The sequence below is a fragment of the Vanessa tameamea genome, chromosome 9 (genome assembly GCF_037043105.1).
Source record: "Vanessa tameamea isolate UH-Manoa-2023 chromosome 9, ilVanTame1 primary haplotype, whole genome shotgun sequence".
NCBI classification, from domain to species: Eukaryota; Metazoa; Arthropoda; class Insecta; order Lepidoptera; family Nymphalidae; genus Vanessa; species Vanessa tameamea.
In genome coordinates, this window is record NC_087317.1 from 610,779 (window position 1) to 628,352 (window position 17,574).

The 17,574-nt window shown below is 40.6% G+C and overlaps 1 protein-coding gene across 1 annotated transcript in view; it reads left to right on the plus strand.

Annotated features, from left to right (window-relative positions):
* Nucleotides 1-17,574, plus strand: part of Myo10a (Myosin 10A) — an 81,417-nt gene that overhangs the window by 40,119 nt on the left and 23,724 nt on the right. The window contains exons 7-22 of the mRNA XM_026643173.2: nucleotides 181-399; nucleotides 839-927; nucleotides 2,250-2,388; nucleotides 2,658-2,861; nucleotides 3,049-3,178; nucleotides 3,274-3,434; nucleotides 3,522-3,612; nucleotides 3,747-3,916; nucleotides 4,038-4,216; nucleotides 4,294-4,428; nucleotides 4,544-4,737; nucleotides 4,908-5,422; nucleotides 5,621-7,830; nucleotides 7,919-8,070; nucleotides 8,139-8,373; nucleotides 8,477-8,652. Of these exons, the coding sequence (XP_026498958.1) occupies nucleotides 181-399; nucleotides 839-927; nucleotides 2,250-2,388; nucleotides 2,658-2,861; nucleotides 3,049-3,178; nucleotides 3,274-3,434; nucleotides 3,522-3,612; nucleotides 3,747-3,916; nucleotides 4,038-4,216; nucleotides 4,294-4,428; nucleotides 4,544-4,737; nucleotides 4,908-5,422; nucleotides 5,621-7,830; nucleotides 7,919-8,070; nucleotides 8,139-8,373; nucleotides 8,477-8,652 (4,999 nt within the window). The remainder of the gene's footprint in view (nucleotides 1-180; nucleotides 400-838; nucleotides 928-2,249; nucleotides 2,389-2,657; nucleotides 2,862-3,048; nucleotides 3,179-3,273; nucleotides 3,435-3,521; nucleotides 3,613-3,746; nucleotides 3,917-4,037; nucleotides 4,217-4,293; nucleotides 4,429-4,543; nucleotides 4,738-4,907; nucleotides 5,423-5,620; nucleotides 7,831-7,918; nucleotides 8,071-8,138; nucleotides 8,374-8,476; nucleotides 8,653-17,574) is intronic.

The following is a 17,574-nucleotide window of genomic DNA, read 5'->3' on the forward strand; positions in this document are numbered from 1 at the left end:
TAATGTAGAATGACTGAAACATTACGAAATACTACAAGTTCCAAATGTACCCAACTTTGTATAGCAATCCCAGTTTATACTTAAAAATAGACCAAATTAATATGAATGATAAAAATACTTTGTTTAACGTCGTTTGTATAAGTTGTGCAGTCATCATCTTTATCGTACTCCATATGATAGGTTCTCGGACAGCCTACACCAGCTGCTTGAATCTATGTCCCGATGCAACCCCTGGTTTGTACGCTGCATTAAGCCCAATACGGACAAGTCGCCCATGAAATTCGACATGCCGTGTGTATTGGCCCAGTTGAGGTATACCGGAATGCTGGATACTATCAAGATCAGACAGATGGGGTATCCTATACGAATACCATTCCAAGCCTTCGTTGATAGATATAGGTGAGTTTGAAGAAAAAAGTTATTGCACATAAAAAAATATATTCCTTTATTTTATTAAATATTTAGGTCACCAAGAAGAGAAAATATAACATCTTCAATTTTTTAACTAATAAATAGTAATCTAAATACACGAATTTGAATATTTCATTATTATGCAGTAGATTTAGTTTACCATAACAATAGAAATCATTACCCAACAAGTAAATAGATTACTGAGAATTGTTCAACTTAGTTTATTCAATTGAGGTGTTGCAAAATTATTTATAAGAATTTAAAGTCTTAAAATAGACTAAAAGAGAAGCCAATTTTTCTTGACACGTTCTTTCAATTTACGTAATATCTTGCCAATGTGTGTCTTAAGCAATATATGTCGGTGCAGGCTTTATCAGTGAAGCAACTAAATAATGCACAATATTATAGTACGTATATATTATTTCAGGTACCTTTTGAAGGCGATGCCGGCTCGTTCGACGCCGTATAGAGAAATATGTAACTCCATACTCGCCGAAATGCCACCAACTGGGGCAGGTATGTTTTATCATATAATTAGATTTTTACATTAAATAAAATCCTGATGGTTTGTCATGGCGTGACGTGCATTCAGCTGTCATGAATAAAACTTCATTAGTAAAAAAAGATGTTATGACGCTATATGTTACAATAATAGCAACTATTTATATAACTTATAGTTGTAGTATATATAAAATATTAAAATAATATATGTATATAAAAATAAATACGTTATCAGCTCGTTACAAGGTAATATAATATTTATTCATATTATGTATAATATACTATCATATTTTTTACGTTTTGAAAAATCCTAAGGAATACAACCACTCACTAAAATAAATGTATAAATAAACTCAAATATTTAATTTAATGTGATGATGACAATGTTGTCCGAACCGATTTCCCAAAAGAGGTAAGGAAAGTTGAAATGAAGGGTTGGATTGTAATGGTTTAAGGGTAAAGGTTTTTACCTATTTTTATTTACTTTTTTGACTTTTATAAAATATCCCGAATCAGTTTTCTAAAAATGCATCGCGTTGAGTTGGATTATCTTTTTGTGGAATTTTATTTTTATATGCATTTTATTAATAAAAACAATAATTTCCGTCTGGCCGAATTTTGACGACGGTAGCAATGTTTGGTAGAATGTGCAGGACATATTATTACACAGTTTGTGTGTATAAACACAGGTGCACTCTCTATTACCTCACTCTTATATTCGGAGAACTAGATCTGACTATATACCCGGTATAGAGACATCAGACTCAGGAATATCGCCCTAAAATATTTTCAAAAGAATGAGATTATAAAATAGCCAATTTCCCAAATTCATTCTGTTACTGAGAATCTCTTGACAGAAACGTTATACTTGGCTCCTGGGATTCGAACCTTGTGCCTCGGTATTTGCAGACGCTAGTTAGTGACTAGACCTACATGGCAACTACAGGCACTGGCACTAGAGCAATTAACGTAAATGACGAACGACGAAGAAGAGAAACGTTTAATCGTATCACCATTATATGATATTTAGAATTCACGATAGTTGAGTTTAATTGCCCGAACAATTAATATATCGACTAAATTCATCGTCTATCAAATCTTATCAATATAATTATTGTACAATTAAGATTCAGTCACAAACGGATAGTCGAACTAACATGTTGAAAGTAACTAAGAAAATGAAATGGAAATGTTTTAAGAAACGCAGCTACAGTTACAGGGCCATGATATTAAGTAAGCGTTTTTGCGTGAGCTATTGTATATACCGAACGAATTTCCAATTAGTACATCTTTACACGCCCGTATTTTTATTTTCTTCTAATTTTTATCTATTGTAGTGGGCGCAGACTTCCAGCTGGGAGCGGCGCGAGTGTTCGTGCGCGAAGCGCTACACCGCGCGCTCGAACGTGCGCGTGCGGACAAGCTACGTGACGCGGCCACACTGTTGCAGGCGCGCATCAGGGGATATCTCACTAGGTATCAGTTGTGCCATTTACGAGATTATATAGACTTTTTAGGCTTAATTAGTTGCTACTTTGTTATCAAAAGACTTATCCTTACCCGAATCTTTGGTTTAAAGTATTGTTTAATTTTTTATTTCGAAGTGAATGAATTATATAATATGTACCTCTGATGGAAAACATTAATTTAAAAGTGAATACAACTCACCTAACCTAACCAAACGATTAAATCAACGATAAAAATGTATAATAATCTCAATTATACAGTAAGTGTCGTTAATTCAGGAAACATTACGACCAAATGCGCGAGTCGGCCGTTCGCATCCAGTCGTGGTGGAAGGGCGCCCGCGAGCGGCGCCGCTTCGTGACGGTGCGGCGCGGCGTCGTGCGCGCGCAGGCGCTGGTGCGCGGGCGGCGGGCGCGGGCGCGCGCGCGCGCGCTGCGCGAGCACACGCGCCGCCGCCTCGAGGCCGTGCAGGCCGCCGCCAAGTTCGTCGCTCTCTTTTCTCTTCTAGCAATCCATATTATACAAGTTTTTGCTCGGTTGAATCCTCTCAATTTCATTTTGTATAAAATTTTAATTAAAACGACGAGATGTTGATTAAAAAAATCTGAAATACTAATAAAATATATTTCTTTCAACACGCGATTTTATGTATACCTTATTTAATTGTAGACGTCGTGCAGCGGAACAGAAGGCTAAAGCTGAGAGCATGCAGGTGTTGGAGGTGCCCGCCGAGTTAGCGTTTATCTTGTCGAAGATCGACGAGTGGCAGCCTCCTCATACGGACAAGAATATCACAAAAGTAAGATTCCTTGTCCATTAATAAGTACAAATATATTTTGCAGATATTTTAGTCTTGTAACTTTTTCTAACATTGTACGTAACATATTTTTCCAGGTTTCGGGTGACGTTTTCGCGGAAGAAGAGCGAATCCAGCTGCCTGACTTACAGCAATTCGCTTTTGCCAAATTTAGCTCCGTGTATTTTGCGGACGGCGGGCAACTCAGTCCGAAGAAACATCCCATCACTAAACCATTCTTATCAAAAGCGGCTGTTAGGTATTTGTCACAAATATAAATATATATATATATATATATATAAAGCTTATTAATATCAGTTTTGTTATAAGTGTGTATATATTTCAGGGACCAAGATTTCAACGACGCCGTGGCAATATTCAAACTCATACTAAGATGGTGCGACGAGTCGGCCGCTGGGAATGAGGCGAGACAGAAGGTACGACTTAAACAAATCATTTACTGCAGTGCAAATTTTTATCGATGCTCGAATATCGGACAGTACTATAACGCCCGTTGATAATCGTACCGACATGCGAGTGTATAGCGATTTATATAGTGGACGTGTCGCAGGTGCTGGCGGATTACATCGCGTCCCGTGGGCTGTGCTCGCGCGGGCTGCGCGATGAGATCCTCGTGCAGCTGGTCAACCAGGCTGCCGGGGACTCGCCCGCCGCCCCACGCGTGCTGCGTCTACTGGCACACTGCCTCGCCGCCTTCCAGCCCGGACCCGCGCTGCACAAGTACGAGTCATCCTTTCCATTTGCTTCACAGATATAAAGGTGTCACAATAAAGGCATCTAGCATCTAGCATACGGCCCTCCTCCACTTTTGACCCGGAATACAGCTATCCGATTTCGCCAGGTACCTCGTGCGGCTGATATCGGAGCTGGCGACGGGTGCGGAGCGCTCGCGGCTGCTGCGCCTGCTGTGCGGAGGGGGGGTGGGCAGTGCGGGCTCGCGCCGGGCTCCCCCCACGCTGCTGGAGTGGCGCGCGCAGCGGGAGCACGCGCGGCCCGCTCTGCCGCTCCGGCTGTACGACGGTCGGTAGCGAATCTGTTATCTAGCCGCATTTGACTCGCTCGGATCGGTGCAGTATATACGAACGTCTCGTACGCAGACTCCGTGCACACGGTGTGCGTGGAGCCCTGGACGACGTGCGAGCGCGCGGCAGCGGGCGCGCTGGCGGCCGCGGGCGCGGCGCGCGGCGCGGCGGGCTGGTCGCTCAGCCTGGAGCACCAGGGGCAGCTCACCGGTCAGTCCTTCGATATAGATCTATGCTTATGCTTGTATATAATGATATTTACTGTAGGCCTCTGATCAAAATGTAAACAAAACTTATTTATTAAACATACTTGTTCCCGTGTCAGAGTGGGCCGGTTGCGAGTATGCACTGGACGCGGTGGGCGAGGTCGAGACGTGGTCTGCGCTGTGGACGCCCCGTAGTGAGGCCCTGCGGGCCCCCGCCTCGCGTGCTGGTGCCCCGGCTACGCGATCGGGCCCCCCTGCACCGCCACCTCGCGCACTCCCACCCCGTACGCCCGCAGCTGATGACCGGCCCCAGGTGAGATGAGTACTCCAGATACAATTTCTCGAGTATATCTATTACTTTGGTTTTATCTTACTTCTATAAAAATATCTATTAATAATCTGTAGTTTTATCGAATTTTAAATTCAATTCAATCTTACATATTTTTTTATTTACGTTTTTTTAAATAAAATATTTTCAATAAGGTCCCCCCGCCGGAACCTCCGAAGTCGCGTTCCCCGAGCATCCAACGCATGCTCCAAGATTCTATCGAAGAAAACATATCGGAGTACAACTGGAAGATGGAAAGAGACGAACCACGCACTTTACCCAAAATCACCACAGAATATTCTAGAAAGATATCTCACGACATACTCTCTCGAGAATCGGCTTTGAACGAGCGCTACTTCGAGCAGCAATCCGATAAAGTTAGAAGCAGATCGCTGGATAATCTCCTAGGCGATAACCCTGCGCCCCAGCCCACTAAGTTCGCTGATCTAGGGTTGTCCCAATCTCGTCTGAACGACCGCTACCACTCCGTGGAGCGGCTCGGAGGCGCGCCCAGTGTGTCCAGCAGTAAGGGCATGGAGGCCGAGTACGGAGCCAGCCGCGGTCAGCAGTCGCGATACATCAAGTCGCAGTACGCAGGCAAACGGGCGCCGGCCGGCTCTCAGTCCAGCAGGGCTTATATAGAAAAGAGCTCGGAATTTGGAGGAGTGAGGTAAGAATCTAATGGTATTAAGGTCATTCGAATTTCAGAATTCGGCGGCAAATTGCCTTAATAAAATCTTAGTATCGATAATATTAATTATAACAACAATATTTTCAGTAAGATTATTAGTGATTAAGTTTAGACTTTTCTATACTAACGGCAATCTAAACGAAATAAAACAAAACAATCTATTTTTGTTATCCTCAGATCATCCGCAATGTCTGACACATCGGAAGCTCCGAGCTTGGCGTCTCACGTGCGGCGAGTACGCGTCCCAAGCCAGGCGTCCGACGTGGACCAGTTCCTGGACGACTTGTTTTCGCCTGTCCTGGATCCCAACATCGACGAGCTGTCTGATGCGCGCTCACTGGCCGCCAGCATAAAGGGGGGCAGAGATTACCGTGACTTCATTGATGACGTCCTTAGCTGCTCCTACACCGAACAGATAGACACTCTGAACAGACTCGAGAGCATGACGACGCTCATCAAAGGTGGCGGCCAAGAAGATAGTGGCAAAACGAGCAGAAAGGAATCTAACGTAGACTCCATGGATGACTACATTACGAATCTTTTTGATCCAATATTTATGAACGACAGTTTAAAGAGATTGACAGATGGTGAGGGACTCTCTGGTGCCATAAAAGGAGGTGGAGCGACGCCGAGAACTTCAGGTGCAAACACGTCCGCGCTCAATTTCGGTGCTATATCTTTGCCGCCTTCGATGCCAGCTATGCCAGCGACTCCTGAAGCGCTGGCAGCGGCACTAGGATTACATTTACCTCCACCGGGCACTGTAGACATTAACGCGTACCATCAAAATCTGCAACGAGCGTTCCTTCAGAATGCGATGGCGCAGAACCTTCAAATACAGCAGCAGCTACTGGCTCAAAATCAAGCTCTACAAACTCTACTGGCCGGTCAGGTGGTCGAATCGACTGATTCTGCACCAACGTCACCTGTGCGATCGTCAACGGTAGTGCAAGCACAAATACATTCCCCTCCAAGAAATTCCGTAAAATCAAGACGCGAGTCAAATGAAAGTACTTCTATGGGAGCGCCGCCTCCGCCGCCGCCACCCATGCCGCCCCCGCTGCACGCCATGGACCCGTCGGAGGCCCGGCCCTTTATGGATCCCTACGGACGTGCGAAAACCGTCCGAATAGGAAAATGGAGGTGGCCTCCACCCAAGGACGCCGTCGGACAAGATACGCCACAAGACTTTACTAAGTTTAAAATGCGACAGATACAACGGAGAATTACACCACAAGCGCAATCTAACGGCATCGAACACGAGCCGCCCCGAGGGCGTTCGCGCTCGGAGGCCTCGCCCGGAATAGACTGGGAGGAGTTCGAAGTGGACGGCCACTCTTCATCCCCCAGGGAGCCTTCGACCCAGAGGACGGCTCGACGGAGTTTCGAAATCGGTGCACAGAGACCCTCGCCCGGGAGCGTAGGAAAGCTCAAACTGAGCTCCGAAATGAGACAAAGATTGGAACGTGTCACCGCCAACCACTCCGTCCGCAGCACGTCGTCGGCCGCGGAGACTCCACGGACCATCAACAAACTGGAGGACACGCGGAAACTGATGCTCGAGCGGCAACTGGGTGGCGCCGGCCGCTGGGACGCGCCACCGCCCCCCCTGCCTCCTGCGCCGCCCGGCCCTGCGCCTCCACCGCCCGTGGCGCCCCCCTCGCCCCCTGAAGACCCCGCCCCGCCGCCGCCCGCACCTGACGCCTCCTCCACCTTCGCACAGCTACGACGAGACCGGGACACCTTCGGCGTGCACCAGAACAGGGAGGCCGACGACCGGCACGCTTTTCTGGCTAACTGGAGTTCGAGACGAAAGGAGGACGATGAATCCGTTCAGGGCGATGATTTGGCGTCCCGTTTCTTGACCGCCGATCGTCGAGATCGAAGAGTAAAAGACGATTGGGGGGAGGACTCGGATGTCAGAATTAGCTACGAGGACGACAAAGGCCGAGTGGGAAGAGACGAATGGGATTCCGAATCGACAATGGACAACAGGCGAGATATGCGCGATATGCGCGATATGCGTGATAATTATTCGGGCAGAGATGCATCCGAAATATATGAAATACATCCCACGCGGGCCGAAAGGCGGAAGGACGATAACGACATGGAAGAGAATTACGAACGCAAGCGCTCCTCTACTATGTTCGACGATTTCGAGCGATACGACGGTAGAAAAAATTCTCGAGATATGCTCATGGGCCGAGCGAGGGAAAGTCCACGATCCGACATCATGTTTCCATCGGACAACGCCGACACGCTAAAGAGAACCGAACGACCGACGTTCAAAACCCACATGGCACAGAAAGAAAGAGATAGGAAGTTAGAAGCGGAGAGGCGACAATCGGTCTCGACCCACGTCACGGATAAAACCGAACACATCGAACGTACGTATTCAACGTTTAGTCTCGTCATCTGTCTCACTACGTCGACAAGTATCGTCGAAACTATAACGCTTTACGCATGTACGCTCAGGTGACGCGCCCGCACCGGCGGTCCTGCTGCCGTCCGATCGAGCGTTCCTCACATACACCCGCGTGCCGTGGAAGCTGCGCGTCCGCAAGGAGGTGTTCACGCCCCTGGAGACGTACAACGAGCCCGCCATACTGGAACTGCTCTACGCGCAGGTGAGTCGACGCCTCCCCGAGCCGACGGCGCCCGGCCATTCGGCGGCCTACAGTGGAACTGTCCGCAGATCGTGCACGACGTGTCGAGCGGCGTGGCGTCGCTGCGGCTGAGCGCGGCGGAGAGGCGCGCGGGGGCGGCGTGGCTGCGCGCGCACGGCGCCGGCCGCCCGCCGCGCCGCCAGGCCGTGGACATGGCGCGCGAGTGGCCGTTCTACTTCGCGCGCCTGTTCGCCGCGCGCCTGCCGCCCGGCGAGAGCGCCGTGTTGGCCGTGTCGCACGCTGCCGTCACCGTGGGCGTCAAAGGTGCGGGACGTTTCAGTCGAATTCGTAGATTTCGAACTTCTGATCGAATACCACCGAGAGAGGTCGATATTCGGAGACGTGTGTACGAGCGTGGTGTGCGCAGGCGCGGGAGGGCTGGTGGTGCGGCGCTCGCTGCCGCTGGGCTCGCTGCGCGCGTCGGCGCCCACGCCGGGCACGCTGCAGCTGTCGCCGGCCCGCGACGCGCCGCTGACGCTGCACGTGCCGCTCGCGCACCACGCGCACGCGCTCATCGCTGAGTTCGTGTTGCAACACTCGCAGGTACGTGAGATGTCTTATTATTTTAATATGTCGCTTTAAAGAGTTCGAAATGGAACTGATTCGAGTTGCGAGGAGTGAACGACAATGTTTATATGACACTGTGGCAACCCGTACATGTCCCACCGCTGGGCAGAGGAGTCTTGGAACTTGTGCGGAACAGGCTAAACGTTATTTTTAAAACCATATAATAAGCCTTAAAATATATAATACTTAAATTATAATATTACAACTAATTTTCTTTGTAGACTATTAGAAAACTACAAACATCAGATATATATTTAATTTTTTGTTTAGTTGTCATAAAACAACTGTAGGTACGGTAGCGTCACTCTGGCAATTTATGGTACTCTTATTACGTACCTATCGGTAGACACGTTCTCAGTTGAAGACCTGTATACTATATATTTTATCTTAATAGTTATTTGAAGTAACCGTAATGTATTGTTTTTCCTTTTTTTTTTATATTATCGCGACAAAGTGTAGTTGGCTTTCGATACAGTTAGTCACATTCGACGTAGTTTTTAAAGTTGAAAAAAGTAATCTGGAACAAAAAAATCAATCAAAAGCGAAATTTTTGAGGTACTTTGAAAAGAACGTAAATAAAAAATATTATTTATATTTTTCGAATATCTTCAGTCCTCGAAGAATTGACTCAAATTTTTTTTTTTTAAATCTTGATGAACTCTACCGAACCTGTGTTGCGGATCTAAATCGATTGATACTTTCTTGTGATATTGTACTACAAAAAATATTTAAACACACATTGCCGGTTGTCAGGCTAAAATAAATATTCAGATTTTCTTCATAGGACCTATTCATAGGCCAATTTTTACAAACTGGGAAGTCAAAACCACGTAGTGACTTAATATTAACTTTAAGAGAAGTTATATGTAACGTCTACTTTACTTTTTATATCGTAAAAATACTTTAATATTGACGAAAAACGAGTTTTGCAAGAAAAGGAGATACGATAAAAGTTTCACAATTTTTTTGCCGCTTTATTTGTGTTTCAATGTACGGCGTACATTCAAATTACGAAATAATTAATTATATCAATGTTCAATTATTGACTTCATACAGGAAGACAAATAATTCATTGATCTAATATATTAATATAAAATGAATATATTATTTAATATGAGAGTTACAGGATCTGCCCCGATTCCTGACCTTTGGACTAGTATCGTCCACGAACCTGAACACAGGCTTTTATTTTTACAATTTTTTTTATAAAATTGACACGTATTAACTTCTTGAAAACACGCACACACACACGCATACACACACAGACACACTTTTAAGTCCTATTTTAAAAAAGTCTTCTTGATCGAATATCACACCATTAGTAAATTACGCAGATATTATAGTTTCTACACGAATGAGTTTTTTTTTGTGATATAGGTAGGCGGATTGACAAAAACCACTTACCGTCAGGTTCCACCAACCTTGGGAACTAACATGTTTTGTCATTTATGCCTGTAGTTATACTGGCTCACTCACCCTTAAAACCGGAACATATCAATATTAAGTATTTATATTTGGTGGTAGAAAACGTGATGAAAGGGTGGTGAATACCCAGACCAAAACCTCTAGCACCTGAAGCCTTAGCACCAAGATAAAGAGTATGTATCCCCATGGCGCCCGTTATTTCTCTCAGACTCAGGAATGCAGGCTCTTGTAATGTCCTTCGGAGCCGGAACGAGCGAAATGGCTCAAATATTTTATGCATGTACTATTTAGCAATCTACGTAATACTCCGTGTAAGCATTGCAAGCGCGTAAAGTACACAAATGCTTCTCACTTCTTCTCGGCAGTTTCTAAAACGCTTCAGTCGTCTAGTCTCAAAATGCTTCTCACTTCTTCTCGGCAGTTTCTAAAACGCTTCAGTCGTCTAGTCTCAATTACCGCTCGCATTCATCGCTTTTCTTCCTAAAAACTATATCTGCGCAGCCAATCGTGACTAATTACTCACTCAGATCGCCCGTATTGTTATCGGGCCTATCTTTGAAGTCTAATATGATTAGATACTTTTATATAATCAAGATTGCATAATATAAAGCAGTATTAGCGAATAGATCTATTTACTCAGATATCTGAATTAATAAATTAGGAGTCGTTTTTTGCCTAACTAACAAAACTGCTGTACCAATATTTATAACAATTGATGCCGCGCGTTCCAAAGGTTTTAACATAAAATATAGTATATTCTTATCTGCACTTCACAAATCCCCCCCCCCCCCCCCTTATTTAAGTTTAGACTTGTCTATAATAGTAAATTTTATCTTCTTGTCTGTCTCCATTTTGCATTTCAACCAAAGGTCGCGGTTTCATATCAATGGAAGCACCACAGAATCATTCATATATTTATAATACTCTCATACTCATAATAGGAAATCAGCTTATTTCGAAGGAGATTCTGACTCTTGTGTAACTGTAAGTAAGTAGACCTGTAGGGTAGCCTAGCACAAGTACATAGTACAGCAACTTGCAATTTTGAAGGCTTTTGCCTCGTTTTCTTGAAATCTGTAGGAACAATTTTGTGAAAAGGGACGGAAGTGTGTATCAGGAAGTGGGGGAAGCGCGTGTTATTTGATTTGACCAATGAGCGCGCGCGATGCTAGAGTTGGCCAATAGTACCAATCCATTTTCCAAGAAGATATAATGTTAATGATGTTTATTTCGAAGGTAAGATGTCAGTTGCTATATGTACATAATATGTGACTGCCGTGAGGCTTGTTTCTTTTACCTTAACACAAGAATAGTATTTACAAATATTAAGAGGTTTTCAGATCTTACTTAAGATTTGTTTGGTTATATTATAGATTATATATTTATTAGAACATTAATATAATATTTTTCCTTTTCAAGACACCGTTCTTATTTTAACAGTAATTAATAATTTTAAAATGTAAAACTAAATAGATCTTGTTTTATATTCCACAAAATCTCAGTTCGCCATAATTAACTATTCAATTTATTTCCTCATTAGTAAGTAATTGATACAGTTATATTAACAAGGTACACATGTTCACGATGCGTTAAAGATTATGTGCATAGGGTTGTAGATGGATATGAAAGACAATTAAAAAAAAAAAAAACAAATATATCATTTTTTTATATAAAAAATACTTAACTACTTTTTTAAATAAATTAAAATAAAAGGACGTCCAAAAATTTGATTGTTATATGTAATTCATTTTATTAAAATGTTATGGTAGTAAAATAATATATAAACATTTGGTGTAATTCTGCACTTTCATCGAATTAAATTAATATTTAATACACCTTATTAAGTAGCATGGTAACCATCACTAGCGAACTCCTATAATCTTAATTAATTATCAAACTGATAGTTATAAATTGTATACAGAACATTGCTAGAATCGGTCCCGTTAAATTCCGGTATACTGACCGTGAACACACTGAAATGTTACTCTGTGGTCGAAAGTCGGATTACCTAACAGTGGAAAAAGTTTAATTATGTATTACATGAAGTATTTTTTCTATTTATAATTTAAAAAAAAAAAAAGTGTTTACTAAATTTAGAACCAGTTCCACCAAATCGATTGACATGATATTTTGCAAATAGTTTTTGCACTCGTGACAATATAATATTTTAAAAAGGTATTTTTTAATAGATATTTTGAATAATGCTTTCAAATACTTAGTTGAATAGAAAGATAATTATTCCGAGGCGAAACTCGTCATGATTATAGGATAAGAGACGCCTGAAAGCTGCATACCCAGTCTGATTAAGAGTAGAAATTTATTTATTGCTAACTAACACTATTTAACGCGATAGCAAACTTTATAATTGTCAAGAAAAGTTCATTTATTATAAACAATAGATACTATTAAAATCAATACGCGGGCCACAGGCACACGAAGTGTCAACTCTACCATAAAATTATATTAATTTGACAGAAAACTTAACATTTTATTGCCTTGGTCCAAGATTTGTTGTTAGGACCTCAAATTCTGTAGTATTTTAATCGAGCCACTAGATTAACGAGGCAAAACGTGAATATTGAAAATACTCGTAAATTTTATTAAATTATTTAAAAAAAAAGGATTTGAATTTATTATTCCAAAGATGTCATGAGTAAATACTAAGGATGGAAGACCTTCGTCAAAACGCGGCACTAACACAAATATTAATATTCATACACTGATACTGCGTGTGCATAAAGGCTAATTTCGAAGTATTTTTTTGTTAAAAATTAACATAAATATTTTCATACTTTCCCCTTAAATTTAGAGCAGCTTATAAAATAAAATCTACATAGTAAATTTCACTATTATGATGAGTAGTGAAAAATTATTAGACCAGCAAATCTATTCATTAAATACAACAGTGCCATTTTACTGATGAAACCTCGGATTAATTCGTAAAAACAATAAGTCTATGTTATTATAATTGTATTTGTATGAACACTCTTGTATTTAAATTTTTAAAACTTACGACGTTTGTCAATAAAGAGATAATTTAAAGTTGTCGGAAAATTATTAGACTTAACTGCAAGAACACTCGTTTTATACTCGGTTAATATTACGCTGTCCGCTTGCAGATTTATAAAAAAAAATGACTAAAAGGCTCTTTAGAATCCTCTGAAAATAAAATTAAACTTTCGGTTTTTTTAGTACGTCTATTTTAAGGAGGTTATTATGACTTATATTTTTCTTCGATCGTGATTATCGACGATGTTATACTTATAATACTTTGCAGAAATTTCTGCGAAATCACCGAAGTCGTTATATAAAACTCAATCGTTATAAGAAGTACATAAATTTCCTTTCCTTACATCATGTAGCGACGAGTAACAACATCCGGTATTAAGCGGGGACGTAAAAGGAACTAATCGTAGCAGAGAATGCACGTCAACCTTACACTTGCGAACGTTTCAAAAGTTATGTTCTCTGATTTCAATCATAATAATGGACATTTGAATAATTTTCCGTAGCACATCATTCATGTGTAGAAATGCAGATATAGAGCACTATCGTAATAGTATACATGATCTGTTCACTATAACCTTGAAACCGTCGAACCCATAACTAAATGTCCAGAGGCATCAATCAAAGTGTCAACACAGAAGAGCTTTCCAAACCCCATAGCGCTACTGCCCGCGTCGACGCGCAGTCGAACCGTGACCGCGCACGCGCGCGCACTATGCAGCGGCCGCGCCTCACCGCCGCGATGCGCGACAACTGGCGCCATTTACAACGCGTTTACGGCCTAGAAGTCGAAGACGATTTCTCTCCTCCCCGACGAGCTCCCAGTCTCGACTCGCTAATAAACTCCTCGGAAGGCGCCGCATCCAGTGCCGATGCCTCCGCTCCCGAAGATTCCGATTCGGGAGCGGATACCCGCGACCCAGAACCCGTACGCCGCAAGAACCCCGAACGTAAAAAGTGCCCCCAAAGTTTCTCTTCCTCCTCCAGTGGTCACATGGAGACGATACACGAAGAGACTATGGAACCCAAAGTGTCTGTGAAAGAAATTCTAGCAAGGTTCGAGAATTTAACAGAAAAGACAGATATTGTTCAGGTAAAATTGATGCTCCTGAGTGTTGGATGTAATCGAGCAAGTTCAGTGGTGACGGCATTTAATAAGTATAATGGTAGAACTTAACAATAAATAATCATACGCACGTATTCTTACTTGTATGCATACGAACTAATATCTACTAGTAAATTAATTTCACAATGATTATGACAATTATTTTCTTATTTTCCACTTGTGTTATTATTTCGTAACAAGTCTACACCATACACTTATGTATAATAACTATGCAAAACTAATTCATACCAAAAACAATTATTAGTTATTTTATACGAGGATGCAAAATAAATATCGTAACGAGTCTGTTAACTGGTACCAAACGAAGATCCGAATGACTGATATAGAATATCTCTTCGTCAAATATCTAAACTTATAAACGTATGTAATCGATTACAAATTTACTTATTTCATCAAAATGTTTTATTATCTAGAATCTACGTTGTACTAACGAATGTGGACAATCCCTAATTATTTAACCATTACTCAGTCACCTGACACGCAAGTATTCGTAAACGTGACCCTTCACGGGTCAAGGCAAGCTGCTCATTTAACAATAATTGTGATAACCGCTTAGGAGTTAACTTAGAATTATACCATCCGTAATACAAGAATATCTAATTGATAAATCAATTGATAATACTTCTTTCATTCAATTATTTGTGATGGAATAAATACGATTGTCATTTTTACGTTACAACTTTATATAACATTAATATTATTGTACACAAGAACTGTCTCAAGTAAAAGTAAAAAATAAAATAAAAAACGGCTCAATATTTCATATTACTAATATATACATTATGTAAATTATTAAACGTTCAAGAGTCACGTTTAAAATATCTATACTTTAATAAAAATAAAGTAATTTAAGGCTTCGTACGCAACATTTGTTCCACATAACTTTTATTGATTTACATGTTTTTTTTTTTATTTTATCTGTCGTAAGATTGTGACATTATTTCAAGTGAGTAAACACAACTTTAGTAACAATGGTTATAGGAAATAATTTCTTAATAATACCACGCGCGGAAAGTGAAAAAAAGTCGTCACACACAATGTGTTCGAGTGCTTTGTAGAGAAAGTTAACTTTAATATTCATGTAAGAGCATTACATGTAAGAAGAAATCATAATCCGCGTTGGAACATCAAAACTATAGACTTAGCGATGAAATGAGCAATCCATCTCAGAAATAAAATAACTCTTTCTAGAAAGTTATGAAATGGTTCGAATAACTACAAAATGTTGATAACGATGTCGACTTCATGTCAAAATCAAACAAATTCACTCAAAGTCACAACTTTAAAATAACCAAAATAGCCTTGAATTCGGTACGGCTTTGTATGATAGTGATGTTATCGACGTAAAACTAATACAATTCGTCACGTCGCCGACCAGGTGACAATTGCCTTGCGGGAATCGGAGCGTACTTCCGTTTCCTAATGTTATAGTACTCGCCAATCCGTGTGAATATACGTGTAATATAATGAGAACTTTGTGAATTGTGACAAATGTGCATTCATCGATCCCCAAAATGACTACATTCCCTGTAGTGTAAATATTCTAGAGTTATGTTATGCATGTTTAATTACAGACACGAATGTCGAGTGGCATATTGGCAATTAGCGTCTAAAATATTCTAAAATAACAGTGTACATTAATGCGTTGGTAAAATAAAGACTTTCAAATAGACGAACTGATGGTCAGTTGGTCTTTTTGCAATTCTACTATGTTTGCAGGGAACCTAAATCGGAGTTAATATAATCATATTCATAGTATACTTTATACACGAAATTTTATAAGATATTAAATGTAAATCGGGTATAAAAACCAACTTGAAACTCATTTTCACCGACGTATTTACATTTTAAAATTTTTAATTTTTTATCCATTATGTTATTTATCCTGCACGGAACTCCATCCACACTAACTCCATATACAGACACACAAAGTGATATTTCGATGCTCGAATACGCATAACTTATTAGAGCTGTCTTTATAAACACAATGTCATAAGGGAAATAATTATGAATTGGGTCTCACATAATGTTTAATTATTGGGTCTTAAAGAATGTTCCGTAGCTGTATAGTTTTAAAAAAAAAAGATTGACATCTCTCACTTGCTTCTGGAACGTTCTCGAATGTATTAACATACGGATTAAAAATCTTTTTTCATCTATTTTAGGTGTTTGCATTTCCGACATTAATCTATCATAACTAACTACTATGGTGCTAACCACATACAGTCAGGTGGTTCGTTTGTTCGTCAGCCCGCTATTATTATATTTATTAAGGAACAATACTTAATTATCAAAATAATTATTAATTAAAAAATATTAATTATTAATAATAATTTTCATTATTGTTTGCATCGGATGTGATCTGTAAATGTATATAAGAATTCTGATAATTACGAAAAATATTAGTCGATTGTTCTTTAGTAGGGCAATGTCTATGGTTTACAAGATCCCAGTTAAAATGACCTCTATTGAAAAATATATACATGATATATTGTTAAGGAACGTTTGTGTATTAAATATGGGCTTTAGTTATAATGTACATTTATACCGCAATAAATCGAAGTGGTTTTTACGTTTCTTGTAATATAACTAACGCATAGTTAGAATTGGAATAATAGATCTCACCGTTACATCGATTAAGAACAAAACGAGACATCGATTTACGTATCGAGAATAGTAATAAATGTCCACAATCATAGTATTTGCGTTGTCGTGATTAAGTATTAAGTTATCGTGATAGAGGTGCGTGCAAATATTTAACTGAAATTTCAACGGAAATTATATATTTTGTGCTATTCATACAAGGTTTGTTATATTCCTTGACTGTCTCATTAATAACTATTTGAAAAGGCTATGGGCTTGTTTTGATGATTATTGGTATATTATAATACCTAATAGCTCGAATTGACATCCGTTGGAGCAGAAAAGTTCTTGAGTAGCGACCGGAAACCGCAACGTGGACTGACGATTTTGTGAGGGTCGCAATAAGCCACTGGATGTGGGTAGCGCAAGCTCGGCCGTTGTGGAGATCCTTGGAGAAGACCTTTGACCAGCAGCGGACGTCTTCTGGCTGATTGATACCTCTACTGTCGAGCGCGACAAAATTATTGTAAATATAAAATAAGCACATGAAAACTTAACTTATGCCGGGTAACTCAGCTCATCAGCTCATCAGAAAGCGAGGTAAAACTTTAAGAACGAATTCGAATGCAACGATTCTATGTAACGTTCAAAATGAATCGTTATCGGAACCATATTTATAAAAAAAATTCATGCGCTTTTTAAATAACCTTTCAAATGAAATTAATTGCCGGATTTGATACAATTATAATATAAAGATA